This window comes from Zootoca vivipara, chromosome 17 (assembly GCF_963506605.1).
Source record: "Zootoca vivipara chromosome 17, rZooViv1.1, whole genome shotgun sequence".
Classification (NCBI taxonomy): Eukaryota; Metazoa; Chordata; class Lepidosauria; order Squamata; family Lacertidae; genus Zootoca; species Zootoca vivipara.
This window is the reverse complement of record NC_083292.1, coordinates 41725625-41753229: the sequence shown is the minus strand read 5'-3', so window position 1 is coordinate 41753229 and position 27605 is coordinate 41725625. Positions and strand designations below refer to the sequence as shown.

The window sequence follows — 27605 nt, the reverse complement described above, 5'->3', positions numbered from 1 at the left end:
GTCCAACCGCCTGCAATGCAGCAATCACAGCTGAAACCTGCTGCTTGCCTGGGTGGATTGTAGGAACCTCTGGTGGAATCTCACTTTGTTGTGCAAAGGCAAGAACCAGCCCTGTTGCTCCACTCACTTCAGCCTCTGCTCCCCATCTCACCTCCCCATTGGGATATGGCCCCCAAATTTTTCATGGCCACACAGAGAATTCCTCCGGTGATCGGGCAGGAGGTGCTCCAACCATCACACAAGCCCAGTTCAGGATTCCCCCTGAACCTAGACCCCTCCCTGCTCCCGCCCGGCACACATAGCAATAGTGCCTCTGCACATGTGCAGAGGTGCCAGCCTCTCACCAGAGTGCTTTGGTGCCCCCATCTAGTAATCTGCTCATTTATTGCAATCTTATTTATTTGTTGCATTTATATCCCACCTTTTTCTCCAGGGAGCTCAGGGTGGCGGGTGTGCTTTCCCCCCCTCCCCACAACAACCCTGCAAAGTAGGTTAGACTGAGAAACAATGCCTGGCCCAAGGCTTGCTAAGTCTCACCGGTGGCGTTCCGCCCTCAGACGGCTTGCCAGACGAGAGGCGCAGTGACTCACGAGGCAGCCAGCGCCCAAAGGGGCCACACACGTCACCTAGCCTCGGGGACCTGTTGACACAGCTGGATTAATCAGAGGAAACGCTGCAGGATCCGGGTGCCTTGGAGAGGAATCCGCTCACCTGGCCACCACCCACCAGCCCTTCTCACCAGCCCGTCTGGGTCTCAGGTGTCCCAGTTTGGAGCCCCGGGGGGGGGGGGGAGACCCCTGCAGCCACCCAGCAGCCCTGGTTTGCAGATGGGGTGGGCGGATCTGGACATTTGAGGGTCTGGTCTCGACACTCTTAAGTTCTGGACATCATTTGAGAGTTCTAAAGCATTGTCCCTGTGAAAATGCACCAGTGTCTCATTGCAAATTTATCCTAGTATATGCTTATTGCATCATCACCATCACCATCAAATTAGCCGCTCTTCCACCCCAAATAATGTAACTATGCCTAACATGAACATTGTTTGCAAAGCCATTTCCCCTAATGTTGAATCGTGGAACTGTAGAGGTGAAAGAGACCCCCAAGGGTCATCTAGCCCAACCCCCTGCAGAGACGGAAAAGGGTGCAGCAACACTTGGATTCAGAGCAGAGGCGCCCCGGAGCTTCTGGCCTCCAGTACCCACAGCAGAGGGGCGGGGCTAGGACCGGAACCAGCTCGGCACTCTGCACTTAATTCAGAGGCGCTCTTGTCCACCAGCTTCTGCTGGTAAACTCCAGCGAGGCTGCATTGTAGGTGGTTGGGCTGGATGACCTTTGGGGTCCCTTCCAGTTGGACCGTTCTGGGATTCCACACATTCTAGGAAGTTTCTGCACACTTCCCCCCTTCCCCCGCCCGGTGAAGGAGAGCCTCCCCCACCCACCCCAAAGTCTGGGCTGCCCCCTCCAATGCAGGCCTGCCCAAACGCCGTGAAGACGAGTGCAAGAAGAGTCCGGGGGGGGAGCCATCCTCCGCAGGATCCGTTATGACTTGGAAGAAGAGTGGGAGGCGAGTGCGAGGGCTGATTGATAGACAGCCATGGCAGCCGGAGATGGGCAGAAAGGGAGATTCGCGAGACAAGCTGAGACGGGCGGCTGGGGAGGCTGCCCACCTGCCCTTTCCTCTCCCGTCAGCAGGCAGAGGGGAGGCACCGCCAACCCTGGGCTCCTCTCGCTCGAAGGTGAAGAGGCAACGGCGCTCTGCACGAGCTCAGGGGCACCACCCACCCTCATGTCAGTGTGATTGCGGAGCAGAGTGCAGTCTCTAGAAAGGGAGCTCAGGAACAGGTGGGCTGGTGCAGGGTTAACTGCAATGTTGCCTACACTGACTGGCAGCCACAGCTCTCCGGGGTTGCTTTTCTATTAGTTTTCCAAATTTTAACAAATTGATCCAAATTATTTAAATTTAATACAATTTAAAAATAATAATTAGCTGTCCAGCTCCTGTTACAAACATATGCCCATTGCTTCCTGATGTCACCACTTCATTCTTCTTCTTTAATCACCTTCTCATCCTTCTATTAATTTTAATCCCTTTATTAAAAGGATGCAAGTTTCAAGTCCTCATGATCGTGAAGAAAGAAAGAACTTTGGCAGGTCCCTATGTTCCTAAACTAATCTCAAGTAAGACTTGAACCGTGTGCTGCAGCAGTTAGAGCGTCAGACTAGGGCCCAGAAGAGATGAGCCTTCGGAACCCCCCCCCCAAATCTGCCATGAAGCTCCCTGGAAGTTGCTGCCTCTTAGCCTACCTCACAGGGTTGTTGTTGTGGGGATTAAACAAGGGGAGGAAGAACCATGAATGACACCTCTTAACCACCAGGGAGAAAAAGCTGGGCTATCACTGCAATAAATAAATAAGCCAGCATGACCGGTGGTCGGGGATGATGAGGGGACGAGTGGGGAGGGCTCCCCACCCCTGACCAGGATCCTAAAGCAGGCGCAGCAAAAATGACACCCTCCAGAGGCTGTGGGGATGTTCCTTCAGCCAGCCCTAGCCAGCAGGGCCAATGGTTAGAGGCGGCAATGGGGTTCCAGCAACATACAAAGTACAGCCACAAATGTCTGTCTTTCCACTCAATTCCCTGGTCTCTAGGGAGCTGAGCTGCTCCCTCTCCCCATTGGAGGAGGGTTTTAATCGGACTCCCCCAGCTCCAGATTTAGGGCGGTGCAGGTGGTCCCCCCCCACTGGGTGCAAAATAATAATAATAATAATAATAATAATAATAATAATAATAATACCTGTTTTATATGGATACCTACTGAGAAGATGCATAAAAAGCAACTGTACCAATCATTGTGAAAATAAGAAATAGTTGGGGAGGAGGAGCTCAAAATTTGGTCCTCGCTCCGGGCGCCATGTTACCAAAGTCCTTCGCTGCTCCGCCGCACCCATTCCCCCAGCGTTCTGCATGCCAGCCCCCCACCTCCATCTGTTCCCTCTGAGCGAACCCGGCAGGTAAGTGGCACACGGTCTGCGTGGGCAGCCCAGGCTGGCAGTTTCCACACAACACTAATCAATTTGCAGTCAGACTGCTATTATCTCCCGAGTGCCACTCACAATATTTACGAGTGCCACTCACAATATTTACGCCGCTTCTTACAGCGGGGGGGGGGGAGGAAAACCTCAGAGCGGCGGCAGGGGGGCGGGCAGGGAGAGAGGCTTCCTTGCCAATATGAGAAGAGCCGGCCGGATCAGGCCAAAGGGTCCAGCCTCCTGTCCTCACAGGGGCCAAATGTCCCAAAGAGCTTGGGAATGCAGATAGACTGTCTCTGGAGCTGGAGGTTCCATAAGAACCACAGAGGATCCTGGCTGCTGGGTCAGGCCAAAGGGGGCCTGTCTAGTCCAGCCTCCTGTCCTCACAGTGGCTGACCACAGATGCCTCTTTGGGGAAACCTGCAAGCAGGATCCGAGCACAAGAGCAACCCTCTTGTCTCCTGTGGCTTCCAGCAACTGGCATTCAGAAGCATGGCTTCCTCTTCACTATGGAGGCAGAGCAGAGCCATCAATAGCCGTGTTCTCCTTGAATTTGTCCTAATCCTCTGGTTGGGAATTCTGAGAAGCACCTAAATCTGCCCAGAGGTTTTGTGTGTGTGTGTGTGTGTGTGTGTTTTACAATCAAGTATTAATTAAATTTTACAGAATAAATGAATGAAATGATATACACGGTAGATCAATGCCCCCCGAGCCATTTCTGTGCAGTTATAGCAAGTGGGGTAGCTCAGTGGGTGGAGCACGAGACTCTTGTCGCCAGGGTTGTGGGGTTGAGCCCCACTTTGAGTGAAAGATTCCTTCTTAGCAGCGGAATTCTATCATAGAATTCTATGTTTCTGTGATCACTACTTCTTGGTCACCTAGAAACTATTCCAATTCATTGCAGGTGACCAGACAAGAAGCAAACATTTCCATACGCTATGGAGAAAGAGCATGATATCAAAACCAACCTTCTCCTCTCCGTCCAAAACCCTCCACCCTGTTAATTCTGGAAAGGGTTTGCCTCTATAGCAGGGTTGCCAACATTTTTTCTGCCCTTGCTCCTCTGCAGTTAACACCCTAACTGTGCTTTGCCAAGGAGATAAAGGGATGTTGGGGGAGGAGGTGGAAGCTTCCGCCTCCTAAATTTCCAAGCTCCTGGCTGCTGTGAAAAGGCAGAGGAGCAGAGCGCCAAAAGAGAAGAGCGAACCCCACTGATATCCCCTGATTGCAACATGGGATAGAGCTGGGGGTGTTTACTGAACCCCCGTAAAAAGAGAGGGAGTTTTGCTCTATTTTCAAGGGTCTCCCTCCTCTCCACACATACGGTACACACACAAAATTATCTTTAATCTTTTCCGTTTTAAATTTCCCCCATCCTTCCCCCTGAAAAAAGAGAGGAGAAAATGAAAAATAATCCATGCGGACAGAGAGAGAGAGAGAGAGAGAGAGAGAGAGAGAGAGAGAGAGAGAGAGAGAGAGAGAGAAAAGGCCTCAGAAAATGAATGAATATTTCAATTTGTGACACACCATTGTGGGGAGAAGCCCTGCAGGAGATTGAAAGAGGGTGGGGTGGGGGGACGGGGGGGGGGGGAGGGAGAAGAAGAATGACTTTCATTTAGATAAAATACAGAAAATTATTTAGCGAGAAATGAAGAGCGATGAGCCTCATCCAGCCTCGCCACACAAGTGAGCACACAGCCACCCCCTGCCTCCTCCTTTCTCAGCCCTCATCAGTATCTGCCCCCCTCCCCAGTAAACACTCTCTCATTCTTCAGGATAATTTCAATACATGCACAGCTCCTTTGCTATCCTAGAGATAGGGCTGGGGTGGAACCTGGGACCTTCTGCATGCAGCGCAGGTGCCATGGGCCTTCCCTCAAATCCTTGGGATCAGGAGGAAAGGACTGCCCTTCTGCATGCCAGGCAGGTGATCGGCCGCAGAGTTAGACCCCAGCCCTGCATCACACCCACATATATCTCCCCCCACATCCTTCCCTCCTGCAACAGAGTGGGGTGTGTGTTTTAAGCTCATAATGTAGATTGAGTTCTTCTAACTTTGCGTTCCCAGACGTCATTGGACTACAACTCCCATCACCCACGACAACTGAACTGACACAGGAAGGTGGGAATTGTAGTCTCACAGCATCTGGGGAGCCAAGGGGGAAGAACTCCCCCCTGGATTATATCTGGCGTAAACCATAGCTCCTTCCGCACGGTCAAGAGTGGTTCATGCCCTGTGCCTAAACAAGGACCAGGATTCATCAGCCTCGGTGGGGCCGACCACCCCAAGGAAGCAAAAAAAGAATTACCCACAAAATGACATCAATCCCTCTGGAACCTCCACGATTAACACAATTTATTCTACGTGCCTTTATTTCAGAGCAATTTCTCCCCAGTTGGTCTCCACCCCCCTCTTCTCTCCTTCAGTTGGCTTAAATACTGTAGAAAGTTCTCTTTCCTGTGCTGCTCAGCCCTAGAGAATAACTCAGAAAAACCACCCAAGGGAGGAGGCCTTAGGGAAGTGGGTTGGTGAGTGGGGAGAGAGAAGCAGAAATCCATTTTGGCTCTCTGCGAGAGCATCTACTGCTTTGAGAGGTTCCCCTCTCTCCCTGCATTGCAGAAGGTTGGGCTAGATGGCCCCTGGGGGTCCCTTCCAACTCTAAGGGGCCAAGATTCCCACCCCTGCCCCCTCCCGCCTTTGAAAATCCCAATTTCTCTCCTTTTTCCCTCCAGGCTATGCAAAGAGGCTGCTCCTCCCCCTCCCCCTCCTTTTTAATTATAAGGAATGTGGTCACAGAGGGGAGGAGCTTGAAAACTCAGCTCCCCCCCCATGCAAAAAATGAGTGGGATCTCAGCCAATAAAAGGCCCAGATTTCTACACACACACACACACACACACACACACACACACACAGTCTCTCGCCAACACATACACACAGAGCTTTCTTCAAAAGAGGATGGGGGGGAGAGAGAGATTATAGCATTTTAAAGAGAAACACAGTTTGGGACCCCCACCCCATCAGAGGACACCTTTTTTCCCTTTAGCTAGGGGCTTGAAATATTGCAATAATTGGGCTGCCTCCAATGCTATCCTACCAGGTTGTATTCCAACTCAGAGAATTGTGGAGTTGGAAGGGACCTCTAAGGGTCTTCTAGTACAACCCTCTGCAATGCAGGAATCCCAGTTGAAGAATCCCGGGTGGATGATCATCCAGCCTCTTTAAAAACCTCCAGTGAAGGAGAGTCCACCGCCTTCCCTGGGAGTCTCTTTCACAGCCAAACAGCTCAGTTCTACTCAAGAGTAGACTCACTGAAAAAAGTGGATCCAAGTTGGTGATTTGTGTATTCCAATTCAATGGTCTTTACTCAGGAATAAGACTAGCATTGAATCCCACCCAATGAAATGGCTGTATCAGGTCCATTAATTCTAATGGGTCTACTCAGAGTAAAAGGATATACCGGTAAGACCATAAAGAAAGCCTGCTGGGTCAGGGCAATGACCCATCAGCCTCTAGTCCTCGAGGCCAACCAGACGCCCCTTTTGGCAAACCTGCAGGCAGAATCTGAACTCATGACTCCTTTCCACTACTGCTGCTGCACATTCAGTTGTTTAGGCAGACAAGAGCCACTGTGGCAAACAGGAGCCCCAGATGGCCTCCTCCTCCTCCTCCTCCATTAATTCATCCAGTCCTCTTTCAAAGCCATCCCAGCCGATGCCCATCACTGCCTCCTGCAGCAGGGAGTTCCACAGCTTAACCCTGCACCATGGGATCCTCTCATAGATGGCTGCTGGGGACCAGAGAGAGTCCTCATTATCCTACAGCCAAGGATATCACCACATATTCCCCCCAAAAGCAAAAATCTGCACCAGGCCAAAAGCCACCTTGCCCACGATCCTGCCAGCCTTTGTGGCATCCCGGGGTAGACTACCACTGACAGGGGAGGCTCTATTAGCATGTTGCAGTGGCACAAGGAACCTTCATCTTCCTCCATTCCACTGCAGATGTGGCACAAGGCAGACATCCCCTGCCCCACTCAGCTCTATTCTGCTGGCATTCTGCAAGCCAAGCACCTTCCCTCTTTCTGTTCAAGGTTTCACCCACCGATGTCCACCTACAGGAGTTCAAGCACAACAGACTCCAGAACAGGGCCCCAGAGCTTTTGTACATGCAGCACATAGAAAGGGCTTGATTGCGGCTGAGAGGACCACACAGGTATAAACACACACACACACACACACACACACGCTAGAGAGGCAGTGTGGTGTAGTGGTTAGAGCATCAGACTAGGGCCCGAGACTCAACAGGGTTTGAATCAGGAATAACAGCTCAGCTGGTAGAGCATGAGACTCTTAATCTCAGTGTTCTGGGTTCGAGCCCCATGTTGGGTGAAAGATTCCTGCACCAACAAGGTTGGTCTAGAACTCTAGATGATCCTCGGGGTCCCTTCCAACCTTACAATTCTAAGACATCCTCCCACTTGGCCATGAAGTTCGCTGGGTGCGACTTGGGGCCCAGTCACTATCCTTCTCAGCCTGACCTACCTTGCAAGGTTGTTGTGGGGGTGAAATGAGGAGGGGGCAAGAACCAGCCATGCTCCACCTTCAGCTCCTCAGAGAACAAAAGGAGGGATATCAGCGCAATAGACGAGGCTGGTAAAGGTGCGGGGAACCTGTGCCCCCCAAATGCTGCGGAACTACAACTCCCCCCCTTCCACCCCCAGGAGCTGTACAGAGTGCCAAAGCTTCCCCCACAAGCCCTTGGCAACCGCATCCCACCAGGCCGGGGGCGGGGAGGCGCTCAGGAATCCAGCTACGCCCCCCCACCCCGAATCTGCAGAGGCGACGACAGAGGTACTGCCATCGCCGCTGATTCAACTGCCCAGCAGCGCCCCCCTCCCCACCCCGACCCCCAAACCGGCACCAGGCGCTCTCACCATCCCCCCTCCCTCATTTGCTCTCTTCTCCGGCCCCCCACCCGCCCCCAAGTTTTGGTTCATCCTCCTTTGCAACGAGCCACACTCCATCCCACACCAACAGCGCCCCCCAGGCCCAAATCTTTTCCGGCGTGCGCCTTGGAAAGAATTCTCCCCCTCAGGCTGGATTGGGAGACGGAGACGGGGGCGGGGGGGGGCTTGGGTGCCTGGGAAATCCCCCCATCCCAACCTATTCCGCCCTCCCACCCTCCTCCTCCCCCCACTTAACATCTTCTCCTCCCCTTTACATGTTTTTAACTTTCCTGCAGGCTCCAAAAATGAAAAGGGGAGGAAAAAAACACAGTTCCCTCCTCCCACTGGGATCCCTCAAACATCTCCCCCCACGCGCGCGCCCTGATCGAATCACTTTCACTTTTTCCATCTCTCTCTGCCACCCCCCACCTACCCGCAAATGAAACCCTTTAAAACCCTTTCGGCCTTAACTTTTTCCCCACATCAGCCAAAAAAACCCGGAGTTTGGCTTCCAAACAAAACCAAATGTGGGGCGGGTGTTAAATGGAAGAAGGGAGGTGGGCTTTGTTTTGGGGGTGGGTTGGGAGGGCTGCTGGCTCGTCTCTCTTTCTGGATGGAGGTTACTCGCGAGTCAGTATCTCCTCCACCACCACCCCGCAATCACACAGAGTTCAAGGCTCCTTCCTCGCGAGTAACGCGGTCTTTCTAAGGCTGCAGATTGCCAGGGAGCGAGGAGAATCGGAAGAAAACGTGGCTGGATCCGCCGCCTTCCTCAGCCACGATGTACGAGCCTAGAGGACCGAGCCACCGCTCTGATCCCGATCCTACTTTGGGGGGGGAGTGGGGGGGCTTCATCCAGTTAACCTCGCCCTCGCGGAGGGCTCCAAACAGGCCCGATCCTCTTTCCCCCGATCCTTTAAACGCTCGTTTGGCTCCCGCCCCGGCCGCAAAATCGGGACCCCCGTTTTTAAAATACCTCTCCGCCCAAAAAACCATCAGCTTCAGCGGAGTTTCCCCTCCTGTTTACACCCGTTGCAAACCCGAAGCGGGGCCAGGAGCGACTCTCATTCCTTCCGCCCGTCCCCCCACCAAACTACCCTCCTCGGAAGCAACGAAGCTCATCCCCCTTTCAATCCGACTGCACCCCCTTTCAACGATTAGCATTGCAAATCCAGACACCCCCCCAAAAAAACAACAACCCGTGGGAACGACTCTCTCCTTTCTGGGGGTGTCCTGGGATCCGCTCCACACTTTTCCTAAAGCTCTCCCCACCTCCAAGTTTTTTTCTCCAGGAGGGGAGCGAAAAATCTCGCGCAATGAACGAAACAACCCAGTCTCGGTTCTGCGTTTCTCGGCGCTGCCGTCGAGGCGCAAAACAAGCGAGAGAAAAGTCTCTCTCCGCTCCGAATTCGGCTCCGGATTTACCTTGGGCGAAAGCGGCGTCGGCTCCCGTGAAGACCCAGAGCACGGCCAGGACCAGCATCGCTCCCGGAGGGCCGGCCGGGGTCCGTCGCTCGCTCGCTCGGGGCTCCGTCGTCCGCCCAGCAGCACCGCCGCCACCAGCAAGTCCGGCGGGGGACCCGCTCCGCTCCGGCTCCGGCGCCTCTCCTTGTAACACAAAAGGCGGAGGGAGGCGGAGGAAGGAGGAGAGAGGGAGGGAGGGAGACAGAAAGGGAGAGAGGGAGGGGAAGAAGGAGCGCGCCGGGAACCACTTTGGGATGGAGGGGGGAGGAGGAGGAGGAGGAGAGAGGGAAGCAGGCAGCGCCGGGGGAAGGGAGAGAGGCGCTCCGGATTGGCCTCTGGGGGAGGAGCAGGCGGAGGCGGCGGCGAGGCTCAACGCGCTTCTCCAGCCAACTTGGGCAAAGTTCTGGCACGTGTGGATGCGGCTAGGGCGGGGAGGCCCACCCCCGTCGGGGCTCCGATCCGGGTTTGCTCCCGTGCAAAGGCTCCTCAGGCGGAGGCCTTACAGATGAGGCTGTTGGGGATGGCGGCGTTCTCAAACCCGGCGCCCTCCAGATGTGAGGATGACCGAAGTAAAGCGACTCTAAGGGTCATCCAGGCCAGCCTCACGGAGATGCCATGGGGTTGGATGGCAAAGGCAAGAACGTCAGGAGCTGAGGGATGATGAATTCAGCCTCTGGGCTGGCAGCCGCTGGCCTGGGTTTCAGGGGGCGCTGGTGGTCCTTCCCTTCCTGGAAGCTGGGGTTTATCTGCATGGGAAGCAGATGCTCTACCTGCTGAGTTGCCCCTTTCTTCCAAAGAAATAAAGTAAAACTCTAGTCCTCATGGGTCTAAGTAAAGGGCTGGTTTGAACAGGAGCCTAGGAAGCTGCCTTCCTGGGTGGGAGGAAATCCCATGGATCTCATGGCAGCTACTCCTGAGTAAGCCTGAAAGTTCACCAGCGGGGAGTGTGGGGCATGTCCAATTCTCTGTGCACATTCTCGCACAAAGCGCTCCCTGTGCAGATCAGCTGAGGGCCAGTCTGATGACCGGCAGGAAGGAATCCTGGCAAAGCAGGAAAGCCAGGCCTACATTTCAAGGGTCAAGGTTTGCCTTCCTCGCCCATTTGGATCCAGAATTGGCCTCCACAGTCACTTACGGACTCACTGTTAAAACCATGTTTATGGAAGACAATCTTACTTGGCTACGAGGGATCGCCAAAGAAGAACTTGAGAGCAAAGTACCTTCTCGATGTTTATTACATGACTGCTCCACCTTGTTTCTCCAAGCAGCTCAAGGCGGCCTACAAACTTCTCCCCTCACCCATTTTATCCTCTCAACAGTCCTCTGAGGTTGGTGAGACTGGCCCAAAGTCACCACAGTGAGCTTCATGGCCGTTTGGACCTGGGTTTCTCCCAGATCTTAGCTCAACACCCTAACCACTACACTACACTGTCTTGCTTGGAGTGGGTGGCAACCAGACATAGGGGTTCAAGTCCAGGTTCCTAGGCCCATTTACTTGAGAGTAAAGCTCCTTGATGTGGCTTGATCAGAAGGTTCGTTAGCTTTTTGGGGAAGGAGAAACCATGGTTACATTCCTGAGCTTCCTGGGAGTAAGTCGTCGCCCCCCTACATGCTTAAAAGACGCCTGGGATCTGGCTCTCGAGCCCTGTGTCGCTTTCAGACAGGAGTTCCCCGGATCATTCGGGGACGGGTGTCCAGGCGCCATCTGGGTTGTCGAAATCTGAGAAGTTTAGTGATGACGGGCGTCTCTTGACGACTCTCCAGGCATCTCTGAATCACCTCCAGAGGCCAAGGAGGCAGAGAATTAAGACAAAGGTTTCCTCAAGCCACCCCAGCTGAAGGCAATTCAAAGTTTATGTCTTTCCTTGCAAAGGCAGTTCTCTCTCTCTCTCTCTCTCTCTCTCTCCTTCCAGGGGAGTTTCTGCACAGCCTTCCTGGTACTTTGCTGCTGGCTTTTCACCTCCAAGGGGCTTCCCTGGTTCTGGGACCAGATGCCCTCTGAACTGGGCAGCTCCTGGAGGCCCACTTTCTCCTTTGCACCTGGAGGATGACTGAGGTGCGCATGGAGAGAGCATCATTGAGCCTGTGCAGAGTATCTCACATCTGGGAGAGGAAAGGGCCAGATTTTAAGGCCCACCCCTTCTCTCCTTGCAGCGTTGAAGGCATCTCACCACAGGCAACAGCAGAGCGAGAGAGCCTGTGGCCACCTCCTTACCTGGGCAATCTCATCCAAAGGTGGGTGTCCCTGAAGGAGCACCTCCACCCCCATCATCCAGCTCGGACACTGAGGTCCTCCTTTGAGGGTCTTCTACTGGTTCCTTCCCTGCAAGAAGTGAAGTTACAGGGGACCAGGCAGAGGGCCTTCTTGGCAGCCAGATGTCGAGGAGATAAAGAGTTACATGATTTTTAAAAGACACCCGAAGGCAGCCCTGTTCAGGGAAGCTTTTAGTGTGCTTTTAGTAATTTTTGTTGGGTGCTGCCCCCAAGTCAGGCCTCGAGTTGAAAGACACCCGCCCCCTTGCACACACCCACACACATGTTGTGGTGTTCAGTACGACAAGCTACCACAAATCTGAGCCATGCTAACAAGGCCCTGATGTTGGCAGAGGGCCAGCATGCCAGTCAGCACTGTTCCCACAGGGAATCTGCCCACCAGTGGAGGACCCCTCCCCACAAAAAACCCTCACCACACCACTAGATTCCAGCATCTGCCCTCCCATGTGCTGCTGGACCTTCCCCATGTTTCCCTTTGGACCCATCCCAAAGTTCTGCCTGCCACCCGCCTGGCTGCTTGGCATATGTCCCACCTTTTCTCCAAGAAGGTCAGTGTGCCAGCCAAGGTTCTCCCCATTTCATCCTCTAACCACTAGGCAACACTGCGCCACGTTCCTCCGGGCTCCCACCCGCTACTCTCCCCACCCCACCCCTCCAAGAGGAAGCATCAAAGGGACGTCTTCTCTGAAGCGGCTGACCCCCTCCTGCCCCGTCTCGCCGCCTCGTCTCGCTTCCCTGGCTATTGGCTGGCGGGTGGCGGGGAGAATTCTGGATTTCTCCTCTAGTCTGCTTTGCCCCAGGCGGTGGTCTCCATGGCAACGCGGCTGCATCTCCCCCCCCCCGCAATCCCCACGAAGGGTGCTTGGAAAAGGCAGGCAGGCATGGGGAGCAGAGCGGAGATTAATACCCCCCCGCCTGCCTATTGGGATAATAAGCCACCCTGGAGGGGGCAGAAACTTTGACCTTCCCTTTGAACTGGAAGTTAGGAAAGCGCAGGGGGTCTCTGGAAGCTCACTGCTGCTCTCTGGTGGCCAGAGAGGGGCATGGCGGCCTCTGGCGGGAAGCAGCACCCAAGGACCGCTTCGCTCGTGTCCACACGCCCCACCCCGAGATCGCGCGGGCGGCTCCCCTCTCTCCACCACCCCGAAGGATCCTGGGAAGTGTAGTTTGTCAGGGATGCTGGGGGTCGCGGCTCTCTGAGGCGGGGACTACAGTTCCTGGGATTCTTTGGAGGGAACCAGAGAGCCGTTGTGTATGTGGCAGCCCTCTCCTCCTCCATTAATTTGCCTAATATCCTTTGTTAAAGCCATCCAGGTTGGTGGCCATCGCTGCCTCCAGTGGGAGGGAGTTCCACAGTTTCACTCTGTGTGGCGTGAAGAAGGGCTTTCTTTTCTCCACCCTGAATCTGCCAACATCCAGCTTCGATGGATGTCCACCAGTTCAAGTGTTAGGAGAGAGGGGGGGGGGAAACTTTTCTCTATCCACTTTCTCCATGCCAGGCACAATTCTATGAACTTTTATCATGTCTCCTGTTATTTGCCTCCTCTTATTCCCCACCCCCCGCAAAGGATCTTGAGAAGTGTAGTTTTTCGGGATGTTGGGAACCACAGCTCTGCAAGGGATAAACTCTTGGGATTCTTTAAATGTCTGAAATCCTGAAGAGCCTCTGCCAACCAGGGATGGCCAAAATCACTAGATGACACCTTCCTGCATTTCTGTTTAAAGCAGCCTTTCCTTTTCACCATGAGGACTGGAATCTTACTTCAGCATAAAGGGAAGGGCTGCAGCTTGGCGGTCAGAGCATCTGCTTGGCATGCAGAAGGTCACAGGTTTGATCGTAGGCAACATCTCCAAGTAGGACTGGGAGAGACCCCTGAGCTCCAAATCCCGAAGAGCTACTGCCGGCAGTGCTGACAAAATTGAGCTAGGTGGGACCAGTGGCTTGGGATATTTTTAAGGCCCCTTCCTATTATCCTCCTGGCTTTTGTAGTGCAGGTAGAAGGGAAGAGGAGATTGTTCAGCCATGGCCCTTGCATTCTCCCACTGCCCAGCACATGTAATTAACTTTTTAATTCATTGGTAAATCAATTAACAGCCAAGTAGGGGGGCTGCCTTCTCACCAGAAATGAGCTTTCTCTTTCAGACTAAATCACAGAAGATGGAGCCAGCTTGTTTTCTGCTGCTCCAGGGAGTAGGAGCCAAGCAAGTGGATTCAAAATGCAAGGAAGGAGATTCCAACTAAACGTGAGGAAGGTGGCGGACCCTCCTTTGTTGGAGGTGTTTAAACAGAGGTTGAAAGGTCACCTGGCTGGGATTCTGTAGCTGTGCAGATGGCTGGGCCAGATGACCCTTGAGGATCCCTTCCAACTCTGCAATTTTGGGATTAAATGAAATAAGCTAGACTTTAAAAAGCATGACAAAGAAAAAAGGCCTGTGTTATAGGCGGTCGCCCTTTGATATAGTTTAGAAAGGAACACTCATGAGACCCCACACCCCCTTTCACAGAGAAACTGGCTTCTCGCGCAGGCAGCAGATGGTCCACGCTGTCTCCTGGCAAAGGAGCTGTCCGAAAAAGCAACATAAACCCCTCAACCCTTTTTGTTGGTTTTCTCCTTGAGCAAAGCTGCTCCAGAATGCCATCCTCGCATTCTCGCACCTTGCGCTGGGGAACGTGGACATCCTAGGCTCCCTCGCCTTTCCTGTCTCGCCTCCTTCACATGGATCTTGGACCAGCAGAGGGTTATTTTTAGACAATTAGCTGTGTCAGTTGAACTAAGTTAACAGGTGAGGCAGGAATAATTTGCTCGAGGGAAGGATGGGGGGGGGAAGGAAAGATGACGGAAAGGTTCGCTCTACAGAAGATGAGCCAGCAGATGAGGGCCTGTTCACACAGCCACATGGGAGACGGGTGGGCAACAACCACGTTTGTGGTAGGCTGACCATCTCACGGGACCACGCTCGGAGGCAGCAACATTTGCTTGAAATGGCCAGAGGGGAAAGGGCTCTTACATGCTGGCTCCCAAACAGAGGCTTCTGGTTGGCCACTGTAAGAACCAGACACTGAACTAGATGGACCCCCTTTGGCCTGTTTCAGCAGCTGGGCTGTATTTATAGGGCCTCCAGGTCCAGAGGCAGTCTACCTTAGGGGCCTTTGACCCCTGTGAGGACAGGAGGCTGGACTAGACAGGCAGTTGGGAAGATTCAGCAGTCCCACCTTGGGTACTTATAGAACCTCCCAGGCCAAGGACAGTGGTGGGCACTTTGCCCACCTGTAGAGGAAATGTGGGGTGTTTCTGCAAGCTGCAGCAGATAAGAGCACATCATTGCCTCATAAGAGGAGCCTTGTGAAGGCCTGGGATTCTGACTCAGATGCTGAACCTGAGGGATCCCAGCCTGCACAGGATTCCCCGCCTCCAGATCCAGCTGAGCGAGGGCTAGGGCAGGAGCCTGAAGGGCCCTCACCTGTGCTGGATCCTCAGGTGCAGGCATCAGCTGAGTCTGCTCTGGTCCCGGATGTGATGGAGGACCCATTGCCTGCAGGTGTCCCACTCTCAACCCCGTCACAGGAAGCTGAGACTAGCCACCCCTGGGTCCGGTAACCCACCAGCCTCTCCTGAGCTGCAGAGGCTCAGAGCAGAGAGGTGAAGGGAACTAAGTTCCTGCAGGAGGAGTGCTTGCCTCCAGGCCAGAAGGAGAGGCGGGTCACCGGAAGCCGGCCAGCCCCAGCCCCAAGTTGCTAGCATGTGCTTGCCCATGACCACATGCCTGCTCCTGACCTGGACCTTGCCCTGCTTCCTGCCTGGCTCCCTGACAGACAGACCCCCTGTAGGACTCCTGGACCTTGGACTGGACTTTGACCCTGCCTCACGGATTACTGACCTTTGGCTACCTGGATAGTCCCACGGACTGTTTACTGACCCTGCTGCCACCCTGCCACTGGACGTTGTTCCTCGCTGGTCCTGTCCCTGTAGTCAGGGACTGCCGTCTGTGGCCCCGCTTGGTCCCGGGTGAGTACCTGGACTCCCCACTTGGCTGGGCACCCCCGGGACCAGCACAAGCCTGCTGGGTCCTAGCAGCAACCCATTTAATGGAGCATCCAGTTCTCACGGTGGCAAACCAGATGCTGGTGAGGAACTTGGAATCTAGACCCAAGTGCAGCAGCACTTCTGCATTCTTTGGCTTCCAGCAACTGGTATTTGAGAAACATTGCTGCCTCTGACCATGAAGGCAGAGCAAAGCCATCCTGGCTAGTAGGCATTGATAACCCTCTCCTCCATGAATGTGTCTAATCCCCTTTGAAAGCCATCCAGGTCGCTGGCCACTGCAGCCTCCAGTGGCAGGGAGTTCCACAGTTTGACTATGCTTCCATCTGTCCTGAATCTTCCAACCACCTCAGCAGAGTGTTTGGGTGTTTTAAGCCCTAATTCTACACCCTATTTGCGCTCCACTTCAGAGTCGACAAACACTTTCCCGCAACAGCTCACAACCGAGCCCCCCTGAGGTCATCTGTCCGCACTTCCCCCCGTGTCCTTGTGTGAGCTGCCCTTTGGCTTTTGCCCCCTGGCCATTTCACAGAAGCCTCCCACTCCCCTCCAGCTGCTAGGTCCAGCTGTCATGGAGCAGTGAGGTAAGAAACGAGCAAGACTAATGAATGCAATAACAGCCACTTAAAATAAAGTATGTTTTATTAAAAGCAATAATGGCTCCTCGTGTCGGGGACGTGCCATGCGGCTTGCTGCCGGACTGAGAATGACAAATCGACAGTCCCGAGACCACTCTGCCCTTCGGAGATATCTGTGGACAAGAAATTGGCTGGCTTCCACCCCACGACTGAATATAAGAGCATAAGAAGGACCTGCTGAATCGGGCAATGTCTCATCTAGCCCAGCCTTTGTTCTCACAGTGGCCAGCCATAGGGGAAGCCCCCATGCAGGAACTGAGTGCAAGAGCAACTCTCCCCTTCTGGGATTTCCAGCAACTGATTGATGGATCGAGTTTTCTTACATGCTGCTTTTGCGAAACGAGCTGCGCCCCAAGTGGCTTGCGGCAAACATTCAAAACACTGAAATGCAGAGCATTGGAATGGCAAAATATTCAAAATACAGAGCAGTTCTGTAAATTCAGAAATGACAAAAAGCAACAATTTGGTGAACACAGAGAATAAATTAAATGTAACGAAATAATCTAGCTTAATTACATAAATACAAAGCAAAACAAGAGCTAACCATTTTCTGGCCCTGGTCTTGTTGCGCTGCAAGGAGCTTGGCCTAAATAAAGGAGAGAGGAGAGAAAGATGACAGGCAGCTTGCCTCCCTCATCCTTACTCCAGAGGAGACTGGTGGCAGCAGGAGGGCAGTGATGGTCAGCCTCTTCTCCACCCTCCTGGAAGTCCAGCTGCTGGTGCATGTCTTATTGCACTAGGATTCAGGAGCAGGACTGCCTTTGAATTTGTCCGATCCTCTTTTAAAGCCATCCCTGCCTCCAGTGGCAGCGAGTTCCATAGATTAACTCTCTCCTGCCTGCCCTGAATTTTCCAACACTGCCTTGCTTTGATGGTGTAGTACATTTCTGAGGTGGTGTGGGTTAGGGTTGCCTTCTACCATCTCACCCATCTAGCTCAGTGTTGCCAACATGGGCTGGCAGCAGCATTTCAGGGATTCAGGCAGGGAGCCTCTCCCAGCCCAGCCTGGAGATGGATTGAACCGGGGATGACCTTCTGCATACAAGCCAGGTGCTTGACCACTGAGCTTGGCCCCATCTGCAGAATTTATTGGGGAAATGGAGGGGCTTACTCCTTCCATCTTTTATATCAAGGCCCCAAGTTGGGTAGCATTAAAAGAGGATTGGGCGGATTCCTGGAGGTCAAAGGGCGACAGTAGCTGCCATGAGAGCCAACTCCTAGGAGCTGAGAGGTCTTCACCCCCCCCTCAAGAAAATATTTGAGGGGGCTGCCCCTCAGTTGATGGGCATTGCCATTCAAATGGTGGGCATATACCACATCATATCATCAATTATGCAGGGCGGGGCTTGCCTGGGGCCCCCAATATTTTAATCAAGTTGGCACCCCTAGTGGCTACTAGACACAAAAGGTGTGTACTACTGTATTTCAGCAAATACTCTGAATAATACCAGTTGCTGAGAATTGCAAGTGGGGGAGAGTGGCTACTTTTGTGTTCAGGCCCTCCTCTTGGGCTCCTGGTGTGTGTGTGGGGGGGTCTGTTTGGCTGCTGCTACTGTGAGAACGGGGTGCTGGACTGGATGGGTCCCCCTTGGCCTGATCCAAAAATAATTCTAAAATGATAGAAATAGATTTTCTAGGCTAGAGAGAGGTTTTCCTCCATCTGGCATTAACACTGGAACTCGTGGACATCCAAGAAAGCTGAACATTGGGAGATTCAGGAGACATAACAGAAAATACTTCAAGCGGCACAGAGTTAAACTGTGGAACTCACTTCCGCAGGAGGCAGTGGGGGTCACAAACCTAGATAGATTTTTAAAAGGATTGGACAGAAGCCGGGAGCCGGTCTCACGGTCCAGAGCTGAGCGGTTCCATAGCCACCCTGCAGAGGGCAGTAGCGACACGCATTTCCCTAACCAATGGCACACACTGCCATTCCATGGGCAAAGAGAGAAACCGCGCGCGCGCGCGTGTGTTGCCCTCCAGAAGGCAACTCTGAATCGCGTTGCCAGTCAGGTGGCTTTCTGAAGAGGGTCTCTTTTGGGAAGGCTGGCGAATCAAATTAACCGGCTCGCCAGGCACAATTACGGGGGAGCCCGCGGTGTGAAATGCGCCAAAATTAAAACCCGCCGTGCAGGGAGCCAGGAGCCTGCTGCCACTTGCGCAGAGCTGACTGCATCAGGTGGCGGAGGAAACCGGGGGGGGGGAGAGAAGTGAGTTCATCAGCAGTGCCAAGAAGGCCCTCCGGCCCCCCGCTCCCATAATTCTCTTTCTCGCCACTTGCCGGCACTGGGCCTCGTTTGGGACTGGCAGCCTGGCTTTGTGCAGTGTGGCTCTCTCGCTTCCTCACAATAAAACACATACAGAGCCATAAAATTGCAGGGCCGGAAGGGGACCCAAGGGCCATCTAGTCCAACCCCCTGCAATGCAGGAATCACCTTGGGACACGGGCAAGAAAAGCAGGGATGCGGGTGCCAGGAAGGATAGAAATACAGTAGGTCAAAAGACAGCGCATTTGAATTTATTGCGCATACAATTCTTTATCGGGCCCCACCCCACTTAACAGCACAGCCTCCGCATAAACGCCGTTGTGCAATGTTTTAGGACCTTGGACAGCTCTGGGGCTTTAAGGACACCCACCCCGGTGCATTGAGGTGGCCATAATGTGAATGTAGTGCTTGCTACCCTCTCGGCTGATATGCCACCCTCCCCAACGGAGCACCGTCCAGGGCTCAAGAACGTAAGAGCAGCTCTAAATCAGGCCGTCCCAGTCGCTGGAAGCCGCAGGAGAGGAGAGCTCTTGTGCTCAGGCTCTCGGGCTTCCCTTCGGGGCCCCTGGGTGACCACTGCCAGAGCAGGATGCTGTTCCGATGGAACCTCCAGGTCTAGAGACAGTCTATCCCGATTCCTGGCTTCTTAGGGTCATTTGACCACGGTGAGGACAAGAGGCTGGGCTCTATGCTTCTTCCCCTTTGGCCTGATCCAGCAGCCAGACTCGTCACAGGGAGATCTACTCCGCTAGCAGAACCTCCATGCCCAGCGGCAGTCTACCCCTGATGCCAGAGAATGGGGGCCACACAACTGGAGAGCTGTTGTTGCGCTCAGGTCCTGTTCGGGGTCTTCCTTTTGGCGCACCTGGTTGGCCACCGGGAGAACAGGAGGCTGTGCTAGATGGGTCCTGATCCAGCAGGTTCTTCTTACAAACCAGAAGCCGGGAAGCCAGTCTGGGCTCTCTTCTCGCCGCCTGCCTGCCTGCCTGCCTTCCCTTCCCTTCCCTCCCCTCCCCTCCCTTCCCCGAGCGCCTCGGGCACAACAGGCTCCCCCCGCCGCGCGCCGAGCCCGATGAAAGCCCATCTGTGACAATCATCATAACAATCATGACGATATTTATACGGAGCCTAATGTCTCCGAGCATCCTCGAGGAAGCCATGCCGAGGCAGGCGCGGCGCCCGCGGCTCATTACGAGCAGCGCTTCGCCGCTCCGGGCGCCCGAGAAGAGGAGGGGGCGAGCGAAGGAAGGAAGGCGCTCATTACAGCTCTTCCTTCTCCTTGCCTCGCCAAGCGGAGCGGGGAGCGGGGGAGAGAGAGAGCTTATCCCACCACCCCTCCCCACACTGCACTTGGCAGCCGGGGCCTCTGTACTGTTGCCCCGAGGGGACAGGATCGTAGAATGGTAGAGTTGGAAGGGACCCCCAAGGGGCATCTAGTCCAACCCCCTCCTGCAACGCAGCTAACCTGGAGGAGGAGGAGTGGCGGCAGGTTTTGTGCCCCGGTGGAGAAAAAGCGCGGAGGAATCTGGCCCACGGGCTCGATGCACCGGCAGACAAGCTTCGTGGGATCAGTGGCGTCGCAGGCGCTGGTCGACCGGTGCTTTTCACAGCCTTCCGGCTCCCTGAACAAGGGGAAACAGGGTTCAGCAGGAAGTGGGATTTTCTATCCAAATAACGGGTGGGAAGCCTTAGGCCCCAAAGCGGGTGCAACAAATGCGAAGCAGAACTCTCTCTGTCTGGTGCCCGGGATGCTCTCCAAGCCACCGCCCCCCTTAGCCACAGCGCTTACCCCCAAGCCACGCCCCTCTCCCAGACCAGGCCCTCATCTTTAGGCCACGCCCATATCCAGGTCGCGCCCCTTACCGCTCTTGCTCCGCCCCTTCTTTGAGTGTGTTTTTACCTGGTTGGAATCTGTCCTTGAATGCAGACTCAATGCATCTTGCCCGCTTGGCTGGAGGATAGAGAGGTGGGTGTGTAAATTAACATATGTTGCCCCGCCCACTTTGCTTCTGGTCCTGTCCACCAGTGGCATGTGCCCCCCCCCCGACTTGGCCGTCAAGCCTGTCAATGCCAGGCAGTTTCTGGCGCTTCTATTCAAACTGGTCCTGTATTCAGAATGGTGAGGACTAGAACCTTGTTTTGCTTTTGGCTGAAGGGCCATAGAACTGTGAGAACAGGATGCTGCACTATGATCGGTCCTTGGTTGGATCCAGTAGCCTGGCTCTTGTCGTGTTCTTATGGAGCCTCCAGGTGCAGAGGCAGTCTATCTTGATTCCCAGGTTCTATGGGGCTCTTTGGTCCCTGTGAGCAGAGGATGCTGGACGAGACGGGCCCCCTTTGGCCTGATCCGGGCTCCTCTTAATGTTTAAGATGCGTCACTGCCGTCACAAACACCTTGTGGGGTTCCCTCCGCCCTTTTTTCCCGGGGACGTTAAGGCAAGCAGGGAACAAAATGAAAGGCTTCTGACGCGGAGCAACAGGGAGCAAGGAAATAATTTGCAAGCTCCTCCGATGGCTTTGGGGACTGTGGCGCAGGAAGCGGGGCTCCCCGACCAATAATTGGCAGGGCTGGAGGCCTCGGGCTCCCCGCCCGCCCCTTTCGCGCTCTCTTCTTCGCAGGCAATTACCGGCTCTCTCTCCCTCCTCGGCGCCCGTTCGCCGTTCCTGCCGGGGTGACCTCTATTCTCTGGCAATTAACGGCTCGCCAAGAGGGAGGCTGCCAGGTAGAGCTCTTCCCGGCGGAGGGAGAGACTTATTAGGAGAGCGGCAGGTAATAGGAGCAGATGGAAGGAGGGGGGGAATGAGGTTGGGGCCTGGGGGCACCCCAAGGCTGGAAGGGAGGGAACGGAGATGGGGGAGCATTGGAAAGCGCGCCTCGGGCGGGAGCCCCTACCCAAAAGGCAAGCCCCGAACACACACAAACAGGAACGCAGGAAGCTGCTTTCGGAAGAGCCAGGCTGCTGGTCCATCAGGCCCAGTGTTCCCTACTCTGACTGGCAGCTGCACCCCATGTTTTAAGGGCAAAGGATGCTGAGGAGGCTTGAGCCAGGGGGCTTTTGCAGATGCTCACCCACCGACCTGCAGCCCCACCCCCCTTAAATTTAAAGGAAGATTCCAGTCCTCATGATTCAAAACTGAGCAGCTATTCTAAGATAGGGGGCTTGGTCCACCTGGCTTCATATTGTCCACACTGATTGGCAGCGATGTCCGGGTTTTAAGGGCAGGAGCTATAAAAGAGCTGTGTGGGTCAGCCAGGAGGGATTTGAACTTGCAGCCAGTAGCCCACCTCTTCTCTCTGAACCCCCAACTTTCTTGTGAATTGCCTTTTCTCCACCCACTGCCCCCAAATGGAATCCAAACCTTCCTGCAATGACAGCAGCAGGCCTTCCTGGGCCGACTCTTTGCTTTCTCTCCCATCATCATTTGGTACTGGGGGAGGGGGGAAGACCGAGCCCATTGCTGCAAGCAATTGCCACTAGAGGCAGGGGCGTACCCAGGATCAAAACTAGGGGGGGGGGTAAAGCCATGGTCATTCAGGGGCGGGGCCAAGGCACGGGAGGGGCGGGGCCACAAAGTGGGAATGTGGGCGGGGCTACAGGGCCAGCGGGCCTGACGACTCTGCGGCGGCGGCTGCAGCCGCTAAATGAACCCCCTAAACTCTCTCACACAAAATTCCCCTGCTCTGAAGCAGGGCCGTCTCTAGGCCCGGGTCCGGTGGCGCGGGGCGCCAGGGCGCCAGGCCACCAGGGACGCCGCTGCGCCTGCTGAGAGGCGCGGCGGAGGCCACCCCAGGTGCGCCTCTCAGCTGTTCAACGGCTTCAGGCTGCTTTCCGGAGGCGCGCGGGCCTAGGGCTGCCACGCGCAGGGGCGTCACAACAGGGGGCGGACAGCACCCCCTGGCCCAGGGCTGGCCCTACGGCCAGGCTGGGTTGCACAGGGCTCCGGCCCTCCAGGCAGCAGCTGCGCAGTGAGCTGCGCCCACCGCGACGGGAAATGGGGCGGGGTGGGGGCGCCAGAGGGATCCGTCACACCACGATGCCAGGGCGCCAGGTATGCTTAAGACGGCCCTGCTCTGAAAACACCGCTCCCATCCATTTACGGCTAGCCACCTCCCTGAAAAAACCCTTTGGGCCCCGCTTTCCCTCCTCCAGGTCCCCCCGAAGCCTTGCCAATTCCCACCCTATATATCTGGGATGGGGAAGGAGCTCAGAGGTCTGCTAGTCCTGGGGGGCCATTCCCCCATGGCCTGGGAGGATACTGGGGACCCCCCCCCCCGCCAAGAAGGAGAAGCTGCCACCGCCGCCTCCCCATCGCAAGGGAGCAAAAGATGGGAAAGGTGGGGTGGCGCAGCACAGGCGAGCGAGCCCCCCCCCAGCTGCGACCCTACGACGGCGGCAGCGGCTCCCCGCCCTCAACGCCCTTCTCTCGGCAGGGGCAGCAAGGGAGAGCGGCTGGGGGTGGGCGCAATGCAAAGAAGGAAACAGCAGCCAATGCCCGGAGAGGGCAATGCACACAGGGGGAGCGGAGAGCTATGCCGCCCCCCCCCCCAAGGCAGCTCCTTTCCTATTGCCGGGGGTGGGGGGCAGCGAGGAAGGGTCACTGCTGCTGGGCTACTCCTGCCACCGGCAATCCGGCGCAAACACCCCCACGCAGCTTCCTTGCAGCAGCCACGACCAACACCTTCGGGCGCCGCCCCCCACTCCTCCTTTGAGGGCTTCTGCCCGCCGAGGCTGAACTGGCTCCTGTCGGTGCACTTCCTCTCCCGGCCCAGGAGGAGTCTCAGTAGCAACTCCTAACTCAGGGGGGGTAGGGGGGTGCAGAGGGGGGAAGGGGGCAATTCCCAGCCCGTGGCACTGACGATCGCAGTGCAGCCTACCGGGAGACAGAGCGCGGCAGCAGCTGCAACCAATGCAGGGAGCTGTGTCTCCTTCGCTTGCCAGCCCAGCAGAACTCTTAGGCAGGAGAGGTTGCCGCCCGGCAGGGCTTTCCATTGGGAGGCGTGAAGGCTTTAGTGGGTGGGAATTGGTGCAAATGTAGGCAGGGCGGGCTGAGAGGAGGAGCCGCTGGCGAGGAGCCGTGGCACCAGCAGCGTTTCATCCCCCCCCCCCCCGTGTCAACAAGCGGGGCGCCTGCGCAGGGTATTTGCTTCCCTAGTCGGGCCCGCGGTTTGGCCTTCTAGAGGGGGCAGCTGCACCCCCCTGCCCCATGCTGGGTACACCCTTGACTAGAGGCTCAACCTGGAACTGCCATCCCCATAAAAGGATATTTTTGAAAAATGCATTGCCATAACCATTTGCTAAAGGCAAACATCTCTCCCTCTGCCGCAGGGACAGCCTGGCCATCCAGGGAGAGGAACTTGGAACCCCCTCAGGCAGAACTGAGGGAAGTCTCAAGAAGATCCTCTGCCCCTTATGAGATTCCCACCCCCTCCCCCTCTAATGAAGGAATTGGCACCCCAGGAGGGTGTGGAGACGGAGGGCTGTACCCGTACCTGGAGAAAGAAGAGGGAAGAATTTCTCTTGGGGTTCAAAGGAGAATCCAAGCCATGAACCTTATAGGAGGAACTAGCCAAGATGGGAACTAGGCTAGTATGGTTTGGCCCCTTTGGCTAGCAAGTGTCATTTGTGAGGTCAATACAAGTGTGAGATTTTTATGCCAGCGGAGGGAGGCAGAGCAACTCTCTCTCTCTCTCTCTCTCTCTCTCTCTCTCTCTCTCTCTCTCTCTCTCTCTCTCTCTCTCTCTCTCTCTCTCTCTCTCTCTCTCTCTCTCTCTCTCTCTCTCTCTCCCTGCTGGAAGGAAGTGGAACTGACTTGTCCCTTCCAGAAGAATAGGAGAGTGTGGTCCATTTCCAAACTCATGGACCAGCCTCCATCCCCAGTTGACTGTAGTAAACCAGGTCAAGAGGCAAAACAGCACACTCAGAAACTGCCCCCGTTGACCCAGGAGAAAAAGGCCCATTTTTAAAATCTATGGTGTAAAAACAATTCCTATTTAGCCTTCTAGGGAGATCTGGGAGGGGGTACTCTTTTTATTTTTATTTATTACTACTGTACTACTACTACTACTACTACTACTACTACTACTACTACTACTACAGGAAGTGTGTGCCTGTATAAACCATGTGACCCTCATGGAGGCACTTCCGTCTCAAGCCAGCAGTGGGAGCAAGAGAGACCCATTTCTGAGCAGGGGCTCAGCGAGGGCAGAGGTCAAGGGATCGCTGTGTTTTGGGTCAAATATTGTTTTGGGACAGGCAAGTTAGGTCCGTTCATTATGCCGATCGAACTGGATTTCCCCCCATCCCGGACTGGTAGGCAGGCTCAGCCCAAGGAGGTCTGTGAAGGTGGAAGCTCCAGCCAGGGCTGGCCCCACTAGACCTTTTGCTGCCCAGGACATTGAACAGCCACCCTATATAACCATACACACACCCTCTTTATCCTTTTGCTATGTGCACTACAACCGGATCTTACGTGAGGGTTTTGCTCCAGGGATGGCACATGTACGCAAAATCATGTACAAGATCTCACGGGGACGTCCAAGCTCCCACAAGATTTCGTGTGACCATCCCCAGGCTTCCAGAGTCACCATGCTGAGAGGGCCTTGCCTGGTAAGGATGACAAAGACCTTAGAAGCTCTTTCAGCGGCGTAGCTACCTGCTTGGGTGCCTGGTGCGGGGGCGTGGCCTGCAGCTGGGGGCAGGGTGATTCACCCCCTTTCCCAAGGCTAAACATACCCATCTCCTTCAACTGTTCCTCATAAGGCTTGGTTTTGAGACCCTTGATCATCTTGGTCCCCCTCCTCTGTACACCTTCCAGCCTGTTAGTATCCTTGTGGTGCCCAGAACTGGACACAGTATTCCGGGTGTGTTCTGACTAAGGCAGAATAGAGTGGGACTATGACTTCCCTTGATCTGGACACTAGGCTTCTGTTGATGCAGCCAAGAATAGCCTTAGTGTTTTTTTGCTGCTGCATCACACTATTGACTCATGTTAAGCTTATGGTCCACCAAGACCCCTCAAATCTTTTGTTTGTGCACCTGGTTCTTCCTGCCTAAGTGCAGAACCTGACATTTGTCCCTCTTGAAATTCACTTTGTGAGGTCGCGGGCCCAGTTCTCCAATCTGTGGAGGCCATCTGGTTAAACGTGTGTCAGAGGCAATCATGCTGTATTCAGGGTTGTCGAGCAGACGCTGAGCAGCGGGTCGGACTGGGTGGCTTCTGAAGTCTGCTGCTGCTTTAGAGATCCTCTGCGGTGGGGGAGAGTGAAAAGAAGGCTAGTCAGGGCGGGAGGGAGCAGCAGAGCTGGGACCCTGCTTTGCCACCCCTCCCAAATCTGCCCCCCCCCTCCACCAGCCTCAAGGTAGGCCTAGCCTTGCCTCCTGCGCTCTCCATCCAATGCCCCCTCCCAGATTCTTCTGCTTGGCCCTGCTCCCAAAACTCACAGGGGAGACCGAGTGCCAGGGCCTGCCAAGTGCCAACGCCAGCTAAGCTGTCTGCCCTGTGGGCCAGAGCTGCTTTGACGGAGGTGCCATCCACACACAAACACACACACCGTCCCATTCACCAATTCCTGAAACACTCTGCCATCTTCGGAGCAGGCAGCCAATTCTCTGCGAAGTATGTCTTTCTCTGCCCGGTGGGCTGTTGGGCTCTTGGACAGGGGCGCTAACAAGCCCGTCACGCCATCGCAAAGGATTAGGTGCTCATCGTTGTTAACACGCTGTTTCCTCTAAATAAGTAATTTGTCCCTAAACTTGTGTTCAATTATTAAACAAAACACAGGCATAATTTGGCTGTTCCAGAGATGAAGCAGTGTGTGCAGAGTGGGTGGGTGGGTGGGTGGGAGTCCCTGGCTGCCTTCTTCTTCTCACTTGCAGGCTTTTTGGGGGCTGCCCTTGAAAGTGGGTGAGGTGGCAGGGAGCCAGCAGGGGTCTAGCACCCACAGGATGAGGAGGGGGGAGAAAGTGGATGTGTGTCTACATGCAGGTAGATGAGATGGGGGGCAAGAAAGAGAGAGAAAATGGGGGGAGGATGGGTGCATTGGTGAGTGTGCATGTGTGCAGGAGGGGGGAGAGATTGAAGATGGAGGGATGGGTTTGGGAGATGTGTGAGAAAAAGAGAATGAATTCTTCTTTTTCTCTTCTTTGGCGATCACCGATAGTTGAAAGCTGTAAGGCTGGATTTCGGTTTGATGAGGCCCTAAGCTACTGAAGGTACAGGTAAAGGTAAGGGGACCCCTGACCATTAGGTCCGGGGTTGCGGCGCTCATCACGCGTTATTGGCCGAGGGAGCCAGCGTACAGCTTCCAGGTCATGTGGCCAGCATGACAAAGCCACTTCTGGTGAACCAGAGCAGCGCACAGAAACGCCGTTTATCAGCAAACCCTAGGCTCTGTGGTTTAACCCACAGCACCACCTGTGTCCCTACTGAAGGTAATGGGGCCCTTTATATGTCCAGCTGTCCTTTGTCAACAACAAATTGTTGCTGTTTTTTGTGTTGAATATATGCTATGTGGTAATTTATGGACCTAATAGGTATCTAAAGCCATTTGCACATAACAAATAGGAGCCTACACAATACAAAACACTGTTGCTGTATGTAGGTTTTATTTTAGTTGTTTTTTTATTTTATATTGTGGAAATATACATCCAGGTTTTTTCCTTAACATTTTTTGGGGCCCCCAAGAGAGTGGGGCCCTAAGCTATAGCTTGTTTAGCTTATACGTAAATCCAGCACTGGATGTAGTGTTGGAGGGAGGGTCTACCTGGGGGGAGGAAGAAGATGATCCAGGTGAATCCTGTGTTGATCCTGTGTTAACAATTCGCTTTTGAACATTTGGACAATTCTAAATCCCAGTTGCTGGAGGCCATGGGGGGGGGAGAGGGCTCTGGTGCTCGGATCCTGCTTGCTGCTTTCCCAAGGAAGCCTCTAGTTGACCACCGT

The 27605-nt window shown here is 54.7% G+C and overlaps 1 protein-coding gene across 1 annotated transcript in view; it reads right to left on the bottom strand.

The window, feature by feature from the left end:
- The window catches only part of KIRREL1 (kirre like nephrin family adhesion molecule 1), a 96200-nt gene extending 86629 nt beyond the window's left edge, over window positions 1-9571 (bottom strand). The window contains exon 1 of the mRNA XM_035098433.2: window positions 9402-9571. Within this exon, the coding sequence (XP_034954324.1) occupies window positions 9402-9459 (58 nt within the window). The 5' untranslated portion in view covers window positions 9460-9571. The remainder of the gene's footprint in view (window positions 1-9401) is intronic.
- Window positions 9572-27605: the final 18034 nt, after the last annotated feature.